The sequence below is a fragment of the Micropterus salmoides genome, unplaced genomic scaffold, assembly GCF_014851395.1.
Source record: "Micropterus salmoides isolate LMB-PRFRI ecotype aquatic unplaced genomic scaffold, ASM1485139v1 Ms_hic_scaffold_332, whole genome shotgun sequence".
NCBI lineage: Eukaryota > Metazoa > Chordata > Actinopteri > Centrarchiformes > Centrarchidae > Micropterus > Micropterus salmoides.
The window spans coordinates 1-23,308 of record NW_024042618.1 but is presented as its reverse complement, the minus strand read 5'-3'; the positions used below and the strand labels follow the sequence as shown (position 1 = coordinate 23,308).

Below are 23,308 nucleotides of genomic sequence, written 5' to 3'. Positions count from 1 at the left end.
TTTTTATTTTGACTTACTTTTACAGTTTTCCTCATGCTAATATAGGCTACAACCATGGCCATTCACACACTTAGTACGATCTTTGAGAAAGCTATGCAAGAAGAAAGATTTCCCTTTATTATTTTACCTCGCAAACACACCTGTACTGAGGAATTAATATTTTAGATGTAGTAGACAATGTGTTGCTATAAATTAATAATAAAGTTAATAATGACTGTAACTAAAACATTTTTTGTAAAATATGTGATAAGACTGCAACACCCAATGTTTTTTATTGCAGTCAATAATTGCCACCACTTTATTATCAATCACTTGTTTTGTCAAAGAGAGGAGCACCACCCAAATATTAGTTAGTTACTTCCCACAGCACCTGAAAGGTAACTCTATTAAGTTAGTTACACACAGACTGCTGGCATTTTAATAAAATTGGCCATGTTAAATTGCCATCAGCAATCTACAAATGTCTGTTGTGTCTTTTCTCAGTTTATTCTGTGCATGAATTTACCTTCAGATTACAGTAACAGACAATAAAACCCAGAACCATGTTCTACTTCAAATCAATTCAGTTTATTTTCCTATTGGATAACATTGTTAAAATTTCAACAATACAAATGATGCAGTAATGCTGTGACAATGGCCCTACATTGTGACATGTCGGAAATTTAGTGTAATCAATTAACTCGAAAATGAAGAGAACTTTAACTATGGGTATAAACCATTTCTTGAATCTAATTGTAATATTAAGTTACTTGACCAGGATCTAATGCAGCAAAACTGTAAATATATTTTTACAATGGATACTCCTCAGTATGTTTATTCTACAATGAAACAAAGGAGCAAATGAAACATTTGTTTTCACGCACATTTGATCCAGCTAAGTGATAATGTACATTTAATCTGTACAATCATAGAGGTCTTGGTCTGGGTTTTCCCTGGGACAGCTGTGCGGAAGTAGTCCCTATTTAGTGGGCCTCCAAATGAGCCAACATTATCTTATCAATTGGGAATCCCACTTTATCTTTGTTTCCGGGTTCTCCTCTCTGCAAGATAGGAGCTCCAGGATTTTGGGTTGTGATGACACCCAAAAGATCGGCACTTGAGTCATATCGTCCATAAGGGCAAAGAAGAACGGTTGGCTAAGGTGGAAAACAGGGTTGGACGCCTGAGATGACCACAGTGGTGGCTGCAGCAGCCTCGCACCCTCCTCATTTATCCCATGCTGGACTTGTGCATCACACTGGACACCAGCAGGGGGCCGTCTGCCATCTCAGCTAAGTTGGGACTGGAGAACATCTCTCCAAGGCCTTACAGAGCAGAGAGGGAAGAGGCAATTCAAGGGACAGTATGTGTTTTCACCTTTAGTCTGTAGCATGTTCAAAACTTTCATCAAATAATAAGAATTTATGAATTTGTGTGTGGTGAAAATAACATAACAAGACCAGGGGAAATAATGCCTTCTTACCCAATTTGATAAAAACATCCTGTAGCTCTTGAGCATACTCCAGTTTGAATTTGGGACTTTAACTTGAACCGCCCTCTCCTTGGGCAGACGATTATACAGGTCTGAGACATTCATCTTTGCATAAAGTGAAGACACATTCACCTGGCCGGACAGAGGATCACCACCAACAAGCTCATGCGCCTGGAATGGAAGCTCGCTACCTGCACAAGTAGAAAGAACAGTGTGTTTTTAAAATGGCAGCTATGTTTGTAATTATATGATAAATGTATGAGTGTATTTTGGGACAGGATTTAAACTGTAAAACTGTATTTTACCTGAGCCTCCAGTTCATTATCAATAAATAAACTCAAGGGGTGTTTGGCATCTTCCATCACTTCAACATCAACCATGTGCTTGTCGTCAAGGTAGAACACACCTCTAGAGGTAAAGCGCGCGTCAAATCGAGCTTTCCATTCTCCTGTGGGTAGTGTGGAAAAGGGTCTCCATTTTAGTCAGAACAATTCAAACGTACATAACATGTGAAAATGGAAAACTTGCAAATACAGGAAACTTCATTTCAACTGGGATCTTGGGAAATGAGTATTCTCAGCAAACATGGCATCTTAGATAGCAGCTAATTTTATGAACATGGTGGCGTATCACCTTTGAAAGGAAGCATTAATGAGCATGAGGAGCAGATTGGGTGGTAAAGCAGACAAGAATTCTGTCATCTTTCCATTTGTTGCTTTCTCACCCAGTCGTTTATCTGCTGCAGGCTCTCCAAGACTGCTGGCTCTGAGTCATATACGTTGGGATTCATGGATGAGTCTTGCTTTGGTTCAAACCCTAAAACAGAAATATACACTCTTTAAGGCTCTACTGATTCATTCATATTAATCTCTTCTATGTAAGTCAGCATTATAACAAGATAAATTATAACTAAATGAATGTTTCCGTAACAAGAGGTGTGTAGTCTCAACTAGTAGTATAGATTAAATGATTGGGACAAAAGTCGTGTTCTTAAGTATGTATTTAACCTTGGCGCAGGAAGATCCGTGTGGCAATTTGCAGGTCACTTCTGAGCTGCACAAAGACATTATGCAGAGACTCATGTAGCAGGGGACAGTGTGCTCGTGCAGATGATGCATCAGCAGCTCCTTTGTCTCGTTTACTGCACCTGGAAACAGAGGGGTGCAATTGATTATAAACAGTGTTTGTCTCCAGATGACTATAAACTACCTGACACAATTCATCAGTGAGTGGTAATTACATCTTATGTGTAGAAAACAAGCTGTTTGTGTCATTTAAAACCTGCAGCAGACATACCTAAAGCCAGTTGGAGAGCGCTAATGCTATGCTGAAGGGAGATATGATGACATTTGGCTGCTCTGGCGTTGTCTCCAGGTTCTGTAGCAGCTGCATACCCAGTTTCTGAATGGCAGCAGCAATGGCCTCCCTGGACCGTGGGCTTCGGCCGATAGAAAGACAGCCTGCATCTTGCTCCTCCTCTGATGAGCCCCCGTTGGGCCTACTAGTTATGGTTGTTGCAATTACAGGCGCTTCTGTGGTATCTGCAGTTTCTGGTTGTGCTGTACTTATGTTTTCTAGTATCTAATGACAGGAATAGGAGAAAACGTTAAATTCAAGGAGACATTTTTCACTTTGGATGACCAGAACACCACCATGACACAACAAGCACAGTGACAGAAAAAGCTACCAAATTCTAACCTCTTTGGGGTGGCTGGGCATTAAAGGAATGAGAGGCACCAAAGGAATTGACTCATCTTCTGCCACCTCACCATTCTGTTGAGTGGAAAGATAGTATAAAACAACAATCTATACAAGCGTTTCATAATCAGCACAGATTATAATCATCTAGCATAATTTTAAAAGTGATTTATTTATAAATCAGTGATTACAGTGACTCCTTGGTTGCAGAGACAGATCAACAGGAGTGTCAGACGAAGGTCCATGTCCTTACAACGCAACTGTAAAAGAGAGAAATTATGTTGGCTGAAAATAATGTGTGGCCTGGTCACTTTTATGAGGCAATAAATATACATCTCGTGTTCAAACCTCTTACAACACAGCACTCACCTTTTGTATTTAGTTTATTTGCTGTATTGTCAGCAGGTCTCAAACGCGTTCGCTTTACTTAATCACTCTCTCTTTTAAAGGAACCCAGATCATCTGGAAATATGCCTAAAACATGGGAGTCGCGCAAAAGATGTAAACGGGCACCAAAATGTGTGCTAACCACATCTGAGTATTGCAGATTTATTTTTCAAGAACATGGGTATTGGCTTTGCATTTTAAAGGACAGAAAATCCACTTTTCAATTTTGATTATCAATGCATCGTGGTGTCGAATCTGTAATCAATCCAACATAATATGGACAAAAAAAAAATAAGTCAAAAGTAGGGCACTGTACTGGTACCATAGCCCCTTTTGCAGACCTTACACAAACATGAAAACTCCATGAACTGAGTAATATTTAGCATTTTCTACCAAGTCTGCAAATAACTGCAATGTACAGAAGTGTCACAATACATTTATCAAAATATATTAATCTTACCTTAAATTAAATTAGAAAAAAAAAATGCTGCCTTGTCCAAAAAAGGAGCGACACAGTGACTGTGGATGACAGAATTCCTGAGAGTGAAAGATTGGCAGTTGCTCAGCAAACAGTTAAATATCAACTTACATTGATCGGGGCCTCGTTTAAGCCACTATTTGTTTGTAAATGTAGCTACTGAGACTCATCAGGGTGAAATATTGAAGACCGACACTTAGCTATTTTGCATGTCAATGGGCAGGTGATAATATCTGCTCAGTTTTATGTCTTCCCCCTTGTGCTTGTAGGTTTCCCTATTAGGTCATCTTTAGCTGGCCTTAACCTAGAACAACTAATCTATCTGATGTTTTGATTCCAGTGCTTCGTCATATTGGAATCTATTTTATCCATGAGTTGTACTCTAATCTGTGGAGACAGTGAGTTCTTGTAAAGAACTTGTAACTTGTAAAGAGCATTCTTATAAGAATCAACCTTGTAAGATTCTCAGAGAACACCAATATCTACTTGCCAGACGCCTGAGCTACTGTCATCCCCCTAACAAGGACAGTTACATGTGAGAAATAACTAGAGCTGGAAGGTCAGTGAACACTTGTGGGTTCAGCTAATGACTCGAAGCTAGACCCGTCGTACCTTTCCGTTACATCAATTAAGACACACCTAAGAATATTTTTTAACAATATCATGATACAAATAAATCTTTGACAGAACACAAGACATCTTAATTGCTAAAGTGTGGTTAATCGGTGTGGAGAAAAAAAAAATACAACTTTCTGACACCAGAGTTACACATCTGATGTAAGAAAACAGAAGTCCACGCTTCCCAGAAACCCCTGGCTTTGAAATATTACCAACTTCACAGAACAAACTGCCACACTTTACTGCTCAGTCTAGGAACTGTGGTGATAGGAAAGAAAAATAAACTTATTAAGCCGATTTGGTCACAATTTCGCCACTAAGCAAAAGTGATTATCTTCTAGATCACATGACAGCAGTCTGTAAACACAAGAGAGGACTTTGTCCAATCTGAGCTCTAGTGACTCGGCCAAGATTGCATGGCAAGGCTGGAAGTCACAATGAATCCTGCTGAACCACACAGAACTAGAACACACACAAAAACATGGAAGCAATTGCTTTTATTAATCCAGTTAATAAATAAGCGTTTTTGTTGACTTCTCTTAAAATGTTCAAAGATATACTGGAACAATCGTAACCAATTATACGCAACTACAAATGTTCTCTTTAAAACAAAGTTTGTTGTTTTATGATTATTGAGCTTTCACTCCAGATATACAAAAACACAAAATATCAAAAGGTATAGTACACTTGTTAGAGCATTTTGAGCTTTGGGCAAATAAGAAAGAAAGGTAGGCTGTGTTTTACAACATGACAGGGACAAAATCACACAAAGATGAGAGCTTTGATTGTTAGATGCTAATGGCCTTTCAAAACTTTTATAGATTCATTAAGAGTTTTGTGGAAACTGGGCAAAGAAAAGTCTATTTCCATTTGCATTACACAAAGAAGCAAGTTAAACCACATTTTTTAATGGATTTATAACTATTGTTGGTATCTTCACAACATACGCGGTTACATATAAAATGTTAAAATACAAAACTGTTTATCTTGGCATTGACTATTCCTATGGTAGCCTTTTTAAGTCAGAAATTAGAAAGTGGTGAGTCTAACAACTGGCATACCCAGTCAAAGTGGCATCTGCCTAGATATACTTCCAGTATAATGTTGCTACAGGTACTGACTGCTAAATCAAGAATCTCTAAACACACAGTTTAAAAATCCCAAAACAATTTCAAGTAATTTATTAGTGGATAAAAACATTCAACTTTAAAATCTGAGTGAGTATCTAAATGTTACAATTCAGGCCATATTTGTGCATTAGAATGAAGGCTGTGCATCAGTAAATGACAACAACTGAAGCGTCTCCACTCTGAGAAGATGCACGAAGACTGTCGACCAAACAGTGAGTGTACTTTTATTGTTCATGATGAAAAAACAATCTGCTGTGAAACATCTCTCATGAAACACGGGGGGTTGGGGGGACGATACTAACAAACTAATGATCTACAAATACTGCATAGTTTCATCAGTGCATTTGGATACGCATGTAACATCAAGGGAAAGGAAAGTTGTGATCAATGTATTTTTGGTGTTGTTATGCATCTATTTGGAAAGTGTAAACACTACGTAAGAACCATGTTTGGTTCCACCTTCCTGAGGACATCTTCTGATTCATTCTTTTGAACAGAATAACTGACCTAGTCAAAAGAATATATTACCTTGTCAAGATAAGAATTTCCCCATTATATACTATCTATAGGCTTTTTAAAAAATCGTGGGATTTACTATACATGATAAATGTTAAATTTAGTGCTAACAGCCAGAGTGGCAAGATTCGGTAGACATGAAGCTTATACAATTCCTTCACTTGTGCTGCTTCATCCAAAAAGCAATTTAGAGAATCTAACCAACTGCCCTACGAGTACAACTGACCTCAAGCACAGGAGAAGGGACAGAGAGCTCAGACACCTGATGTCTTCACAATTAAGACACTTTCAAGGTCAGTGGTAAGAGTGTAGCTGGGAGCCATAGATTTTCTCTAAGCTAGTAACCGGATGGCCCCGTTCTCAGAGCCCAGCAGCAGGAGCCTCTTGGTGGGCAGGACTGCCAGGCTTGTCAGAGTGCCACGGAAGTTCTCTGAGCTCAGCTTTGTGCTGCTAGCAGGGCTCAGGGAGATATCTGCCATGGAGTACACCCCGATCTTGTTTGCGACTGTGCCAGTTACGATCTCTGAACCGTAAAGGTCAAAGGCATGGATGGGGTCGGACTGCGACTTGTACAGGCGGAGAGGCTTGTGTTCCAGATCTTTCCACACACTGAGTGTGTAATCAGTGGAGGAGCTGATGACCAAGTTTCCTTCTGCAGCCTGAAAAGTAAACCACAAGAAAGGAAGTCACTGACTGTTATATCCCAGTAAAAACTACCGGTGCAACATCCTTTTGCAAGATTTGTGATTAAATGCCAAGCAACGCAATTCCTTGCATTCCGTGCAATTAAAACAAAGTTTCAAATACAGATACTTGGAGGAAAATGTTAATGGTTATTTCATATATTAGAATTCTTAAAAAAAAAAAAAAAGAAGAAGAAGAAACACGTGGAACACATAATCAGACAGAAATCAGGCTTGGACATTTCCCACTCAAAAGCACATAGTGTAGCTTGAGATTTAATGAAAACTATTAAAATCATTTGACTGAAAGTTAGAACCTTCAGCTGTATTAAGTTCAATTAGTTTGATATTGATATTGAGTAATATTAATGTGCCAACGAGAACAAGTGGTCTTTCTAATGAGTAACCTGTGTCCATATTTGCCTAAACTTGTGCCTTTAAAACTAGAAATACAATCCTTGACCTAATTGGGGTTAAATAAAGTTTGCTCATCCTTGCGCTCTGTTGACAACAGATTTGCTGGGTACAACTTTCACCATATCTGTACCTCTTAGTTATCTCTCCACCACTACCTTTGGGGAATGTCAAAATAAAAGCCACTTGGCCGATCGTCTTCTTGAATATTTATCACATGACTACTGAAAAGTACAGCCACACCCTCTGGCTTGAGTATGTGATGTGGGCCAGGAATACAGTAACAGGCTCAACAATTTCCTGGCAATTTTCCATTTGGGACAGTACTGATGTCATACAATAGCTCAAGTTATTACATATATTGTATTAAATTAAGACTAAATGAACATATTTTTCCTCATACTGCACATTGCTGCAGCTCCTCTGTTCACCCTATGTGTTGTACACTCCACTCTTGAGCTACAGAGTGATGCATCTTATTTGTACAAAATCTTTGTTGGGAGTTGCACATGCTCAGTTCCCAGGTAATCAAAGCCGCTTCAGACTGCGACCATAACCTAGCAGATGGTATAAGTTACTCAAGTCCACAACCACACAACATTGTTCCACATCTTATCATTAACACTAAACGTTGAGCTTTTTCCGGTGTTCTGATGATCTATGCTGCCTTGCCGAAAAATGCTACCATAGCGCAAATCGATAGACTCGACTCTACTCGGCCCTGCTCCATTTTCCATTGCAGATAGTACCCAGAGATGGTACGTAGCTTGTCGTCATAGCGACGCCACACACAACTGCCGTGACGTAATGTTCAATGTGACACACACACCAGCTCTTAAAATATATCTACGGTTAAAACGTTTCAGTATTACTCAGAATGTAAAGACAGATAAGCGGGATGAAAACCTTCCAGCTGTGTTTTCGGCAGGAGCAGAGGGCTCTGTGAGCGCGCGGCTGGCCGGCCTCACACGCTCCTCCCGCAGCCACTTGCGGAGCTCCTCAACTCAGCATTTTTGTTCTGCCATCACTTCTCGTAAAACTGTCAATATTCAAAATCTACACAGCTGATTTCTCACCTCAAAACTTCTCAGAAGTGGATTTAGTGATGAAATTCCATACAAAAACTGTAAAATATAAAACTTTCTGTTGCTGGCCTCTGTCTGGCACACGCAATGATGATGCAGTGAATAGTGAATATTCTCTCTGACTGCAGTCTGTCATGTTTTCACGTTACATTTTAGTATCCCTCAGCTCGCTTGGAACCTCGACAGAAGTGAGGTGATACGAAAAAAAGTACCTGGAAGCAGGTACAGGTACAACATTTCTACAATTGAAACCCAAACAAAGGCGAGTCGAGCCAAAGGGCCTCCACTCTCGAGTAGCTTGGTTTGAGGGCGTGTCTGACCCCGCTAGCCGCTTGGCAAGCTTAATGACGCGTTTTCATTGTGATGTCACAAGTAAAGGAAGTGAAGGGCTGGACTACAAATGAGCTGTTCTCAAGCGGTTCAGAGCAGAGCTTTCTGTGGGAGATGGGAACTCCCTCTGGGCTGGACTTTCGGCTTTTTCACTTTGCAATCCTGTTACATGCACAAAAAAGATATAACTCAATAAAGGAGAGGGAAAAGCCAAAAAGCATAATACCACCTCTTTAAATTATCAAATAACCCACCAAGAGGTCTAGGTCAGACATATATATGCAATTGGTCCATATGAAGAGAGAGAGAAAAGAAAGAGTCAACACAAGTGACAACTGACTGGCTGATTTGCACTGTGTGGGCTGTGATTTCTACAGTTCCAAAAAGTTTCCACTGTTTACCAGAAAGCCTGATGGGATTTTATACCCAACAGATTCTGCTGATTGATGCACCAAAATGTACAAATTGGCTAGCAGAAGACTATATAAATATTCTCCAACTTTGGCTCTCTCCATCTTGTTGCTCAAAAGACATAAGATATTTTATAGAAACACAACAAATACTAATACTGGTTTGTGTTTATTGTGAAATAAACAACAAAGAAACAGAACTAAATGATCTTCCTAACAATAAAAGCCTAGAGGCCTGTTGTATTTGATCCTATATACCCATCACCCAAAACCCTGAAACCCATGCAACTCTTCTGTTATTTCAGAAATCCCACCATCTCACACTAACAAAGTCATGTTAGAGTCATGTTACAGAAACTGTCCACTGCGTTTAGCAAGAAGTTTCTCTGGCAGAATACAAAGTTTGACCACAGCATGGAGAGCGACCGCCCATTTCTGTGACAGTGCATGACCCGCCCCCTCGCCCACGTCTTGTGTAAACTAATTGACCGTAAATGAGTCCAATGAGTGTGTTGGGAAACACATACTGAATAGGGGTAACATGGTGAAACAAGGGTTTAAGTATGCATGTAGCTACCATTTGATTAAGGTATCATCTTTAAAAACAAAAAAGCAGTAAATTCCACCTTACAACCTGGACGAACACGCAGAGCCTAAAATGTGTTTAGTATTCACCCACTTGCAGTTTTCATATTTTATGGCATTACAACGCTGTACTGTTGCAAAAGCAATTATGAAAGTTACTAAAAATAAAGAGGATTTTGGGAACAGTTTCACAGAAAAAGACTCCATCCACAATTGTTACATTATCATGGTTTGGTAATATAGTAGAAAGGGGGGACTGTTTTTAAACTCTCCTTGGTGCATTTAAAGACACTCCAAAATTTAAGCATTGCTGCTAAACGGCAACATCGTCAATGCCAGAAATTTGAATTCACATATTTCTTTTTCAAAGCGCACAAATTTAGTTATTGCTCATCTTCCTTTCCTCCCTTTTCTCTAGAGACTGTTGGTTATTCAACTGTGATTTTAATATATCGTCTACTGTCATATATTCAAATTATTATTAACTACCCTAGTTTATCATTGTTATAATTTAAAAACATGCACAGTACTTGCATAATGTTCCAAAATAGTTGAAATAACTATTTGAAATGAATCCTGTAATAAGCAATGAACTTGGGTGCCCGGGTGGCCAACAAGTTTCTCCATGTAGTTGCAATGTCCCTGATTAGTCTGGCCAGAGAACTTTTGTTGCATGTCATCCCTCCTCTCTTCGTCTCTCCCCCATTTCTTGTCTCATTTTTACTGTCTGCTATTTAAATAAAGGCAAAGACGTCCAAAAAATACAGAGGACATGCGCCGGTTCATTACCTCTTGACGTCAACAGCTAAATCTCTTGATGGAATCTGTTTTATTGACATTTTCCATTAGTCAAAAAGCTGAACACACATCTAATGAACACCACTGACTACTAAGATCTTACTCAGACATAAGGTAAAGAAAACAACAACAACACCACACACTATACCTTCATTTGGAGGATATCTCCCTCATGAGCCGGCCAGCCCTTCAGAATAAGTCCAGTGCGTGCGTCTAACAGAACAATGAAGCCAGATGAGAAACCTACAGCCACAGTGCGCCCTGACGGGCTCACTGCCAGGTACCGGATGAGCCCAGCACTCACATTGTTGTATGCCAGACGAAATTCATGCTGGGGACACAGGAGAGGATTTCTCACTGTCATGGATGAAATAACTATATAGTGTACTATAACTATATAAAAGTGTAAAAAGTGCTATCACTTTGAAAACACATTAATGATTGATAATTGTTGGATATTGTGTGGTGTAGGTCTCAAGTGAATAACCACGCTAAGTGAATTTGCTACCTGCAATCCTGGTTTGCGAGGATCAATGAAGCGGAGAACAGAATCTGCACTGCCAAACACAACACTGCAGTGTGGAGCTGGCATGGTGGTGACAGCTGTAATGGGATTCTTTCCATCCACGGCTTCATATGAGCGGATCTGCCTACCTATGGACAACAGATAAAGTGTAGTTACATAGAAAAGTACAATTACTTTGTCTTCCCAACTAACCACACAAACAACTTTATCCTCCTGGTAGTAATGGCATCACAACCAGGCGTTGGTAAAACATGATGCACGTTCAGTTTGGCTACAGCGTTATAAGATGGGCTTGATGCTCAGGTAGCAGCCCAATAGTGTTAAGGTTGTGTATTGTGTTTGCTGCTGCTGCAAAAAATAAAGATTGTTTACAGTATGAACACCACCATAAAGTCTCACTACCATCCTTCATAGGGCTGGACAATAAAACAAAAATTATCGCAATTCAATTTATTTCAATAACAATTTAACACATGTTCAATAAATATTCAATAAATGTTGCATTTTACTCACTTGAATCACACACGAATTAGGACTTCATTTTTTTTAATTAAGATTTTGTAGAGGGAAAAGGACTGAAAACAGCTTTTATATAATTTTACTCATGCATATTTGTTGACAAATATTTCAGCATAATTGTTTTGATTGTTCTGCCTCAGATTTATGAAGTGATCCACTGTTTGGAATCAAGTGTTAACCGTAAAGAAGAGTTTAACCACAATTAACCATCAGTCTTTAAAATCGAAAGATATAGATATCGAAGGATATTAAACTTTTTATTGTGATAACATTTTTGGCCATATCTTCCAGCTCTAATCCTTCATCAGCAAAGCGGTGGTATAGTTGACAGGTACGTACTTCACTACCATCTACATTGCTGACATAGCATTCTCACTGTTTCCATTTGTGTGTGTGCGTGCATGCTTGATCTCACTTACCTGTATACTGGTCCCAGAGGTGCACAGTACCATCACAGCTGACTACCTCCAACGACGCCTCTAGCTGTCCAACATAGAAAACTGACTTTCGATGGTCATTATACGTTAAGCTGGGTTCCACCTCCTGTGTCCCATCACCATGGTTATAGAGAGGCCAAAGCTTGACAGTCTTGTCTTTACTACCAGAAAGGAAGTAATCCTCTCCTGCCAGCGGTGCCAAACACTTTGTGGTACCCGAGTGACCCAGGAAGCTCTGCAGTCGGATCTGGTGGAAGTGGAAATGTGGATCCTGCTGGTTGATGCCAATCTCATACTGCCAATAGGCCAGCCAGTTCCCCTGCAGGGAGCGACCACTGCGAGGGAGCTCCTGCTTCAGGGCACTGTCCTCTGGGGTGGGGCCTGTCACCCAGGAGGAGGAAAAGGAAGCTGTTCCAACGGATGGAGTGGTGAAGGTGGAGGCAGCGGTGATGATGGGGTTGGTATGACTGGAGCGTCCCCAAGAGTTGGACAAGCCCAGGTTCTGACTACAATCATAATCAGTGTCTCGAGACACTTGGATACGGTTTCCTACGAGGTGGCTCCCAAATGTGCCTGACTCAGGGAGGGAGTCTCCAAGCAGGGTGGAGCTAGTCGAGGGTGCAGGGAATGGGCTGCAACCCATACGTCCACCAAAACCAGAAGAGATACCCATGGATGAAGGAGGTAGCTCCACTGTAGATGCTGTTGTGAGGTTGGTCCCTGGATTCTCCTGACTCAAACTCTGATGGTAGGACTGGACCAACTGCCAAACCAGCTCATGGTTGGGAACTAGTTTCCGAATTGCCACGTCACCTAGAGAAATCACATTACAGCATTGATTTATACCACGGAAGTGTATAAATATTAGATTTTTAGCACAGCCTATGCCTTCTTCCTGCTGGATAGAGTATTTTGTATTTGACATAAGATGAGGCGTTTCCTACCTATTAGGCAGTAGAAGGGGATGTAGGATGCATGGGCCATCTCAGGGTTAAATACAGTCTGCAGCTCCTCCAATACCCCTAATTCATATGTCACATTCGACCCTTCAGGTGTGCAGACGTCCACGACCGTAACTTCTCCCACAGCTCTTCGAGGGGCGCTGTCAAGCTACAATGCAAGAGAGACAGAGACCTGTGTATTGCCAATTCCATTTTCAAAAGAAATAGGTATTAACTGCATAAAGAAACTTCTAAATTAACCTGATACAAGAAAAAACATCCTGCCACGCTCACAAATGTACATTCTCTCTCTCCCTGTCTCTTTATCTTCATCCATATTTTCATCTGCCTTTGTGTCGTTTGTTTTTGTAAAGCTCTTTGTAACTGATCTGGTTGAAAGCATTCAAGAAATAAACTTGACGTGACGCTTGTCAGTCTTTATGCGTTGTCCATGTGCATACCTGGGGCTGCAGAGAATGCAGCAGCGAGAAGACAGCAAAGAACCGACACAGAGTGTCAGCCATATGCTGTTGCACCATCTCCCTCCCAATGCGCAGACAGATTAGAGCCATCAGGCTGAGTGTCTTGAGACAGATGGCAGTGCGTGTCTGCACCCCGCTGGGGAACCTGAGTACAGCAGAGTGGGTACAACCGAGCAGAGGATGAATGACAGATCTACTTTAGCATGTTTTCTGAATACATTCTATTTCAACACAAAAATTTAAAAAGACATTGTATTTTTTATTTATTTTTTTTTTTTCAAAGTTTGTAACAAAAAACAATCTGCAATACTTTGCAATGACTCTGATATTTGACATGCTGAAGTTAACATTCAGGAACTATCACAAGCTATTTCTCAACATACATCTAGTATGTGTGTGGTTGTATGCGTGTTATTTACCCCATACGGGGGGTAGTGAGCAAGTCCAGTAGTGGCAGGAGCACATCCTGATTGATCTTCATGAGCATGTCCATCAGAGTAGTATCAGAGAGAAAGACAATGATCTTCTGTGTAAGTGCAACAGCTCCAAGCAGACTTGCCTCCTTACGCGTGTTAAGACGCTGCGAAGAAGGTGGAGAAACCTGGAAACATATACATTTGTGAAATCAAAGCAAATTTTGTTAATTGTCTATGACAAATAATTATCTTAAAAAGATGACCATTTTTATGGCAAATGGTAAAAATTTCCATTTGCCATAAAAAAACAAACAAACAATCTAGTTTAATAGGCCAAGGGAGGTTTTATGTGTGAGTGTACATTCTCTAATTAGTATGCATTTTTTTCCCGCCTTACCAGATATCCTATATATGGCAGGTACTGGTAAGTGAGTACAGGCTCTCCATAAAGTTGTGCTATGTAGATGAGACAGTCCAACACAGGCCCTGCTGTCTGGTCACCAACCACTGGTTTCTTCTCATACACGCTGCCCATTCCCACACTCTCCAGGTTGCTCTCCTCAGACGTAGGAGACACAAACTGGTGTTTCTCAAGCCCTACAGGCAGAGAACATGAGAAGGAAAAGGGATAAAGAAAACATATGCACTTACACAAACACTGGGTTAAAATTCAAAACTTCAAAGTTTGGTTTTATCAATTTGCAAAATCTAAAATGCATACCAATGTAACAATTTGTGAGCAATCGCAGCAAATTTCTGGCTACGTATCGAGATGTCACGGTTGGTCCAAGCTTTGCTGCCAGCCATCGAACTGTTTTGCAGACTGTATCTGTGTGTGGAGACATGATTAAAACCATTTGTTTTTAGCATCAGATAATAATTAATAAATATACATATTAATACATAAACCTCAACCATTCACTCACCTAGAAGAATCTTTTGCTCTTTCTCCTCAGACTCTTCTGATGGATCATGGTCATCATCCTCCTCTCCCACACTGCCCTTCTCTGTGTCTTCCAGTGTCATTCCATTTACAAACTCAGCCTCCAGAGTGGCAACTGTGGCTCCTGAAGCTTCGGTGCAACCAGAGAGAGTGAGCTCCAGGTTGGGAACAGCAGGGTCATCTGTCCCATCTTTACCCTCATTAGTCTCTGTCACCTCTTCTTCCTCCAGTTCTCCTCCCTCCTCTCCCTCACTGGCGTGTTTTAGGTCCTGGCTGCTGTCAGCTGATTTGAGACTGGCTCGATCCCGTATTGAGTCTCCATCACCCAGAGACAGCTCACTTGTGCTGCTTTTGTCACTTAGTTTCCCCACACTTAGAGACTCCTGGTCTTGATCCTTGGCTGCAGAGTTCTGGCTCTGCTGTTTCCCAGCAGCCACTCCTGCTCCACTGTTGACATAGAACCCATTCTGAAAGTCCTCTGCCTCTGAAAGAAACACTTGGTCATTGAGACTGATGCCAGAGGAGTAATCGACCATCCCTGTGTCTCCCACCACCCCAACTCCTCCACTGGCTCCACTGCTACCTCCCATATTCCCGCTAACAGACCCGGAAGATGGCCGCAACTTGCCACACTGAAAGTCCTCTTCCTCTTCCTCTCCTAAATTACATGTGCCACTCCTCAACCCTTTGCAAGCTTCCCCGCCAGAGCCTGAGATGCAGCTTTCAAAGCCAGTGATGACCTGCAGCACATGGGGGAGTAGGCTGGACAGGAAGGCCTGCAGGCCAAGCCTCACAATCAGCTGCAGAATGAAACAGTCAGTGTAAAGATAGAAACGACCTCGCAGGCAGTGAGGGTTTTCATAAACGTTGATCAGCGGCTTCAGTAAGTACTTGTTTGCATTTCTGGGACCCAGTACTCTAGAGATGGGCTCGAAAAAGTACCAAGCAGAATAGACAGCAGTGGACTCCTCAAGCATGAGGGCTAGAATGAAGGGCAAAAGAATCTCAAGACCCTCAGCTGTGATGCTACCCTGCAACAGTGTCTCAAGTTGCTGCCACAGGTGAAAGACAACATCTCTTCCTTGAAGACTACAGGTAGTCTCCATCTTGGCATGGTAGGAAAAGATAAAATGATGAAGTGCTGCAAAATACGAAGGGAATGGAAAGGGGCTGATTACTGAGTTCAATAACTGGCAAGGGTTTGGGGGAGGCAGACCATCGCAGATGGGATCATATTTGAAAAGGAGTGGACGTGCACAGTCAGGTACTTCTCTATGTGCTATTCCAGAGTGCTTTGCAATAGGCAGCAGTGTCTCAAGAGCATGATGCAAACACAGTGGTACATCACGCAGATTGGCAGAGCATAGCTTCATAACAGTTTGGAAACGCTGTCTGAGGGGGTTGCCTGGTTTCAGTCCTCTCAGTTTAGAGGAGTAGAATATCTCAGCAATGAGAACACCAAAAGCCTGCATGTCTCTTTGGTATAGCTGTGTAAGAGACGGTAGAGATTCAATTATCACACCATCTCTCACGCAGTCATTAGATGCTGCTGGATGCCATACTTCAGCGTGCAGACTCTTCACCAAGAAATTGTTCAACTTCTCTAGCTCTTCCAAAGGCTGCAATGGGTTGAAGCCTTCAGGGAGGATTATCTTGATTTCCTCTGCATTGGTGGCGGTCACACTCCCCTCTCCATGTTTTTTGTTCATCTGCCCACCTCTCTGTAACATGGCACTGCGTAAACCAGGGCCTAAGCCGCTTGTGAAATCACCAGGGAACGAACTCGGGGACTGAGATACAATCAGTGCTGCGTGCTCTCCTCCCATCTTTCCTCCCGCCGTACTGCTGCTTGGCATTGGCACAGAGCAGGACACAGAACTGGACGAGCCAGTGGATGTTAATGAGTCCAGAGCCTCCATACCTTGTTCAAGCTCTTCATCTCTGTCTACCATGGTCCAGCCACTGGACTCGCACCCTGTGGACTCCAGCACCATTCCATCCACAGTGTCAGCCACGGTGTCTATTTGAGGGATGTGTAGAGAAGGCACATTAAGAACAGCAAGGCCAAGGAGGGGAGGTTCTGCTGGGGCATACTGGGAAGGAGATAAGCGGGGTGGGTGGGGCTGGTCAAACAGTTGAACCACACCATAGGTGTTAGATTGGTGTGGTGGTCCACTAGGTGCAAGCACACATTCTTGGCCTTGACAGCTTCTTTACCAGACAGCTTATAGCCAAATGTGAGATCTATCCAATGATGTAAATGCTGTGACACCTCTTTGCTCTCCAGAAGGCGCCGATGGACCTCAATAAACTCCTCACAAGACTTGCACCAGGAAGGCACATCTAGGTCTGGCATGTCGGGGTGGACTGAGCGGAAAATGGAGGGATCTGTGTAGAACTCTGGAATGCACTCGTCAGGGGTCCAGCTCTGCATGCGCTCCATACTGGCTGGGTATTCATTAGGCTCCCACTGGGATCTAACATGGCTGCACAAGACTGACTTGGGTGTCTGCCGGGCTTTGTAGACATAGTAGGTAATGTCTGAGAGCACATCAGATATGTGATGAGGTACATGCAGGTGATCCGGCTGTCCAACACCACCAGCACCTACAGAGCCACTGAAGTCTCCACCTACACCACTTCCACCTACCCCACTAGCCACTGCAGCTGCCATAGCCTCTTTGGTCATCTCATATGTGAAGTCCAGCTGCTTATCTCCCTTGTTAAGCCTGAACTTTGACCTCCTGAGGTCCCGGAATTTTCCAAATGGCACAGTGAAATCCACCACCCAAGGCAGCACTGGGTGATAATTAGGGTCTCCTTCTCGCCGTCCTGCTAACCTGTTCAGTTCCATCAAGTAGCGGAAGTTACTGACTCGTCCATGGACCCAGTCCAGAACCAACGTCTTAAGATCACCAAAGCAGTCTTTGCAAAGTCTCTTGTTCTCTTGGCTCGCACATGAATTCTCCCCAGGCAGGACACTTTTTGACACTTGTCTGCCAGTAACTTCAATGTTTGTGTCCCTTTCCATCCCCAGTTCCTCATAATGGGCTAGGTTGAGCTTCAGACGGCTGCAGAGCTGCTCATCTACTGCTACGTCCTGCAGGGAGAGCTCTCCACAAGACAGACCTGCTGCATGACATGCCTGCAGGGCTATTAGTAACTGGTAGATAATGAACAACACTTTGGCATGGCTGTTAGCGAGCTTGGCTGGGCTGAAGGAGACAATGTCATGAAGCGAATACTGAGTATAAGGTAGAATCACATAGAGCATCTCTGCAGTCTCCAGCAGACACTCTGCAGGCAGAACATTAGGACACAGATGGTCTGCCTGAGACTTGGAAAAGCAGGATGAACTGGATGGAAAACAGTTATCCTTCTCTCTGGCTGGAGAAAGGGATGGTGACACTCTGTCAGATGAGATGAATGTGGAGTTGAAGAGCTTCTGCAAAGCATGGCGCACTGCATCTACGGCTGCAGCATGCATCTGCTCACTGGCTCCTGCATATGGCTGCACAAGTTTGTAATGAGCTTCACGCCATAGATTCCTGAAAAAGAGAACAAAAGACAATGTATTACTATTGCAAGCATATTCTACTCATTGACATGAGACATCAATCTATTTTTCTCCTTTTAGGTATTATAAACTCATGCACAAATCTTACACAATTAAACTTGAATTTTGCAGCAAACATTCAACTGACATCCACCCATAGAATTCGATAGTAGATTAACCTAATTAACCATTTATCTGGTTGTAAAAGGTTGCAAATAATTATTATTGATTGTATAGTGTAAATAGTGTGTTACTTCTACATAGAATGTTATTATATTGATCGCATATACCGTGCTTTCAGTATATATAGCACCCGCAACCCTGTACGCAGGATAAGCAGTTGATGATAAGTGCAAAAGAAATGCCTCGCACATGTTCCCAAAGCCCATTATGTGCTTTGCCTGACCTACCGTCGAAACCCAAAGACAGTAAATTTATAAAATTGAAACAAATATAAAATGGAGAAAAGCAGTAAATCCTCACTTTTAAGAAGGTAGAACCAAATAGATTGTTTTGCTAGGTAAATAACTAACAAGTAATGAATTATCAAAATTATTACATAATCAATTCAATCAATGAAATGTTTCAGCTCTACATAAGATTATAACAGAAAAGCTTTTGTTAAGCTCTTTCTATGTCAGTTGTTATGAGAATGACAAATAGTCTTTAAAGGGAGACTTTTTACTTTGAGCTTTAGCACAGATATGAGGTACCAAGCAAAGCCACATTTTACAGCAGAATAACAAAGTTTATATAGTACCTGACATTGCATTGCGACACACACAGCATGGTTTTGACATAAGAATCCTGTAACATGAACTCCATTTGTTGATGGCAAGGGTCTCTGGCCAATCTGTAGCTCAGCTTGCTTTTCCTCAGACCCTGAACGCAAACTCGTGTCCAGCCAGGAGGTAACTTTGCCTGGGAACATTGAAGGTATGTGTGAATTTCTGCTTCACTGATGCTGTCAAAGCGGGGACAACGCATGACCCTCCTCTCCCTCAGGCACATCACCCATCGAGTAGGAACAAGGGCTAGGATCTCCCTAGGACGGGGACCTGCGCATTGCTGCCGTCGGTCAACCCCCAAGTCTTTCTCAACTGCATGCATCAGCCAATCCATGATGAGTCTCCGATGCTTGTTAAGAGTCGCACAATGCCCTGTTGCGTATACCTTGCGGTCTCCAACAACTGCGACTTTCAGACATTCATGTGGTAAGACATCAAAGTCATCAAGGGCAGACCTAATCTCCTCCTCCGTCTGTCCCTCTGAGAAAATAAGGAAAAAAGCATAAATGGACAATTACAAAAGCTTTTGTAGTACTTTAAAAAATAATGTTGCTGTGCAATTCTGTAATGAGAGATTTCCAGAAAGGAGTAAAGGAGGTTGTTGCAATGAAAGAGTGATATGCTGTTGGTGAATGCACATGACTAATTCTTCTTTCTCAAAGTCTCTGAAGTTTGAGCTCAACTCCGCTCACATGACTGAACTGCCTCTGCCCCATCAACACCTAAAGTTGCTCCACTGCAAGTTTGCTAAACAGTAACAGAAAACTATTACTCAGTGCGTCTAATTAAATGTATAACCCACGTTAATCCCAGAACGGTCATAGTACAATTAACAGTTAGTTGAATGCATTTAGTATAACGTTAGCTTGGTCGTATGCTGGTTGGCAGAGATAACATCCAAGAAACAATTTATACAGACTTAAACCGAGACTACAGATACTGTAAGCTTCAAACAAAACATGTAAATGCTATTTAATAATGACAACCCCCTTCACGTTGTATAAACATTGGAGAGTGAGTTGCAGAGTTTTAAGAAGACAATTGGGGAAGTAACGTCAACTTCAGGCTAATAGTTAGCTTAACCAAGTGTCTTACGGTACGACACTTAACTCAAGCAAATAAAAAGCCACCATATACTTACTAACACCATTGACACAACGCTAAACAAGAGCAGCTATACTGGGTAAGTGCAACTCCAATGTAATTACATAACAACAGCTTTCTGCTACTGCTTAATGTTTAGCTCACCTCACACCCCTTGTAGCAGTTGACAGCTAGCGTTAAGCTAACAGCGCACCGCCGGTTTCGCGCATGATGAATTTATACTACATTAAGTTAACTGTATTAAACGCGGACACACTGGAGCGATATTTAATCACTTTCTCCATTTTGTGATGTTTACTAATGCGTGTCCGTAGACAAACAACAGTAGTCAGCCGTTGGTGTTTTGTTCTGTGCTAGTTGGAGGCGCCATGTTTAATAAGCGCCGCCTCACATGATACCAGCCTCGTCTCATGTGATTAACGTTACTGCTGCAAGCGGCTGCGAAACAGGGCTACTTCCTCAATGGCCTGCAATAAACATTTGATAAACATCAGAAATTATTTATGCGGTTACTTGATAGAGCAGAAGTACATAGTTAATATGTTATTTCATTTGATATAACAATAGATTTAAGCTAACTTAGTTTTAGTAGTGAGGAAAAGGCTGCAGTTTATCAGAATCAGAATCAGCTTTTATTGCCAGGTATGTGTACACATACAAGGAATTTCACTCTGGATTGTACATTGCTCACGATGTGCTTACTCATACAAAAATACAAATCACAATAATAAAAATAAAATAAAATCAGACACAGACTTCAGTGTAGACAACACAAATATACACACTATGAACAAAAACAATATAGACATATTGACAAATAGTGCATTGAGCAGAGTGCAAAGGATGCAGGGGTATGTACATGTCTGAGGTGGATGTGATATACAGGTACATATGCATGTATACGTGTAGGCCTACACATGTACACAGTGCAAAGGATGCTGGAATAAATAAGTATAAGTATGCCATCTCCAAATGGGAAAAATGCCTTTTTATATTTGATATTCTGTTTTCTTTTACAGAGTCTCCTGCACATTTTGCTGTCCTTTAAGGTCCCTGGAAATTACATGTTCTTATTTTAGGAACCACATCATCATAGATTACTTCTGAAATTAACAGTTCTTCAAGTTCACAGAGTACAATGTTCAATACAAATTCATATTTGCTTGACTGAATGCAGTGTGGGTCATCTCCACAAGGTGGCATTATGTCCATCCATCAGCAGTCTGAAGATATACAGTATATTTGCATGATTTGATCTCCTTTAACTTTGTTTTAGGCTACTGGCTCCATATTTGACTCAGTCTTCTGTAATGTCCCATAAAAATAACTGCATCAGGACTTCTATCCACTACTGCTGTATATTAATAATATGTGGTGCCATGTGAACTGATGGCTTTTCTACCACATCACATTGATTTCCCTTTTACAATAACTATTATACTGAATTATTTTTTTTACAAACTTACACCAAATCTGGCTATTTGCAATGATTTGAAGTTGGCTGCTTTATTTAATATAAATGTAATCAGAGACTGAATAGAATGAATATGTGTCAATGGTCTTCTTCTGTTTTTGTTGCTGTGTGAGTCTTGCTGTGCACAAAGCATTGCTACTTTGTTAATTGACTGTATGATTTGAAAGCATATTTTGGTTGGCCCCATTGAGTGCAAACCACTGGTGCAAAAAAAACAGCAACACAAAAAGCACATTTGATAGAGAAAAGGGACAGAATTAAGGCAGTTATTGTCAAAACTCAATGCATGGACTGCCCAGATTATAACAAAGTTTGCATGTCTTCCAAATTGGTTAAAAAGAGTCTATAAGCATGAATGTTGAAATCCCACACTGGGCTGTAGAGTCACAATTACAGGGACACAAATGAAAAGCTTCTCTCATCTCAGCATACCACCAATGCAACATAATTACTGTCAGCACTTTACAGAAAACATACAGCCAGAGAACATGACATTCCTTGGCTCAGAATATTATGTTCTTCTCTTAGTTCTGCTCTTAGTAGTTTTATTGTACTGCCAAGCAGAATGTGTTAAAAATGCAAAAGAACAATGCTGGTTTTGGTTTAAAGCATTCACTGCAAATAGCCCAAACTTACTGTACACGGAAAGAGGGTGGACACAATGATGCATACTGTGCATCTCAGTGCATTAAAGTAGCCCTGCAATTAAAACTATTTGTACTTTTGTATTGTATCACTCTGTCAACTCAACAACGTGAGAGAAGCTCTCACGCTATAACTAAAGATGTTTACATGGAAATAAATTCATGAAAGGGGAAAACCTTATATTTTCAGAAGTCCATTGCCTTAATCCAGAGAGACAAATAGAGATAAAATAGACCAATAAAAACGGAGAGAGATAAAAGTTGTTTGTTCTTGTGTTATTACCAACAAGGTTATTTTCTGCCTGTTTGTCTTGTTTGTTGGATGGATCGCTAAAAAAACAGATTTCAGTTTGGTGGACAGTTAGGCCATGGGCTGAGGGAAGGATTAGTTTTTGGTTCAGAAAGTGCCATCAGGAAGCCATTTAAAAAGCAATTTATGTTATCCCTCATAACACAACAAGCTTTTTCTCCTCTTCTCATACAAATTCCATTTTTTGGTGCAAACACATTTAGATGATCCTCAAAAAAGTTCCCTGTAACTACTTGCCACATTCTTGGCAGACATGGCCAAATTGACATAATTCAGCAACATTATTTGGCCACAATTCGGTAAGGTCATGACTCCAGAAATTTTGCACAATCAGGTTTTAGGTTTTGGCACAAGTAATATCAACAATTATTTTCACCAGTAAAATATCCAAGCCATCAGTTTGCCAGCACCGAATAAGAAAACAAGACTTTTTCTTCTATTTTTCCCTTGTACCAACAATAATCTCATTCACAGAAAAATACAACCATTTGAACCTAAGAGCAAAATGTAATGAAATGAAATAGGAGTTTCAATTAAGAAAACTAGGTGCCACAAAACCAATCTA

At 41.2% G+C, this 23,308-nt stretch overlaps 1 protein-coding gene and 1 pseudogene across 1 annotated transcript; both read right to left on the bottom strand.

The window, feature by feature from the left end:
- Window positions 1–903: 903 nt before the first annotated feature.
- Window positions 904–3,960, bottom strand: LOC119884261 (annotated as a pseudogene).
- Window positions 3,961–5,134: 1,174 nt separating this feature from the next.
- On the bottom strand, window positions 5,135–20,714 carry LOC119884260 (WD repeat-containing protein 81-like). The gene is given in 13 exon segments (XM_038694718.1): window positions 5,135–6,957; window positions 10,752–10,934; window positions 11,112–11,257; window positions 12,068–12,898; window positions 13,030–13,195; window positions 13,488–13,653; window positions 13,928–14,109; window positions 14,322–14,521; window positions 14,646–14,753; window positions 14,851–17,022; window positions 17,025–18,415; window positions 19,184–19,691; window positions 20,460–20,714. Coding segments are annotated over 12 exon segments (6,234 nt in total). The 5' UTR covers window positions 19,546–19,691; window positions 20,460–20,714; the 3' UTR covers window positions 5,135–6,630.
- Window positions 20,715–23,308: the final 2,594 nt, after the last annotated feature.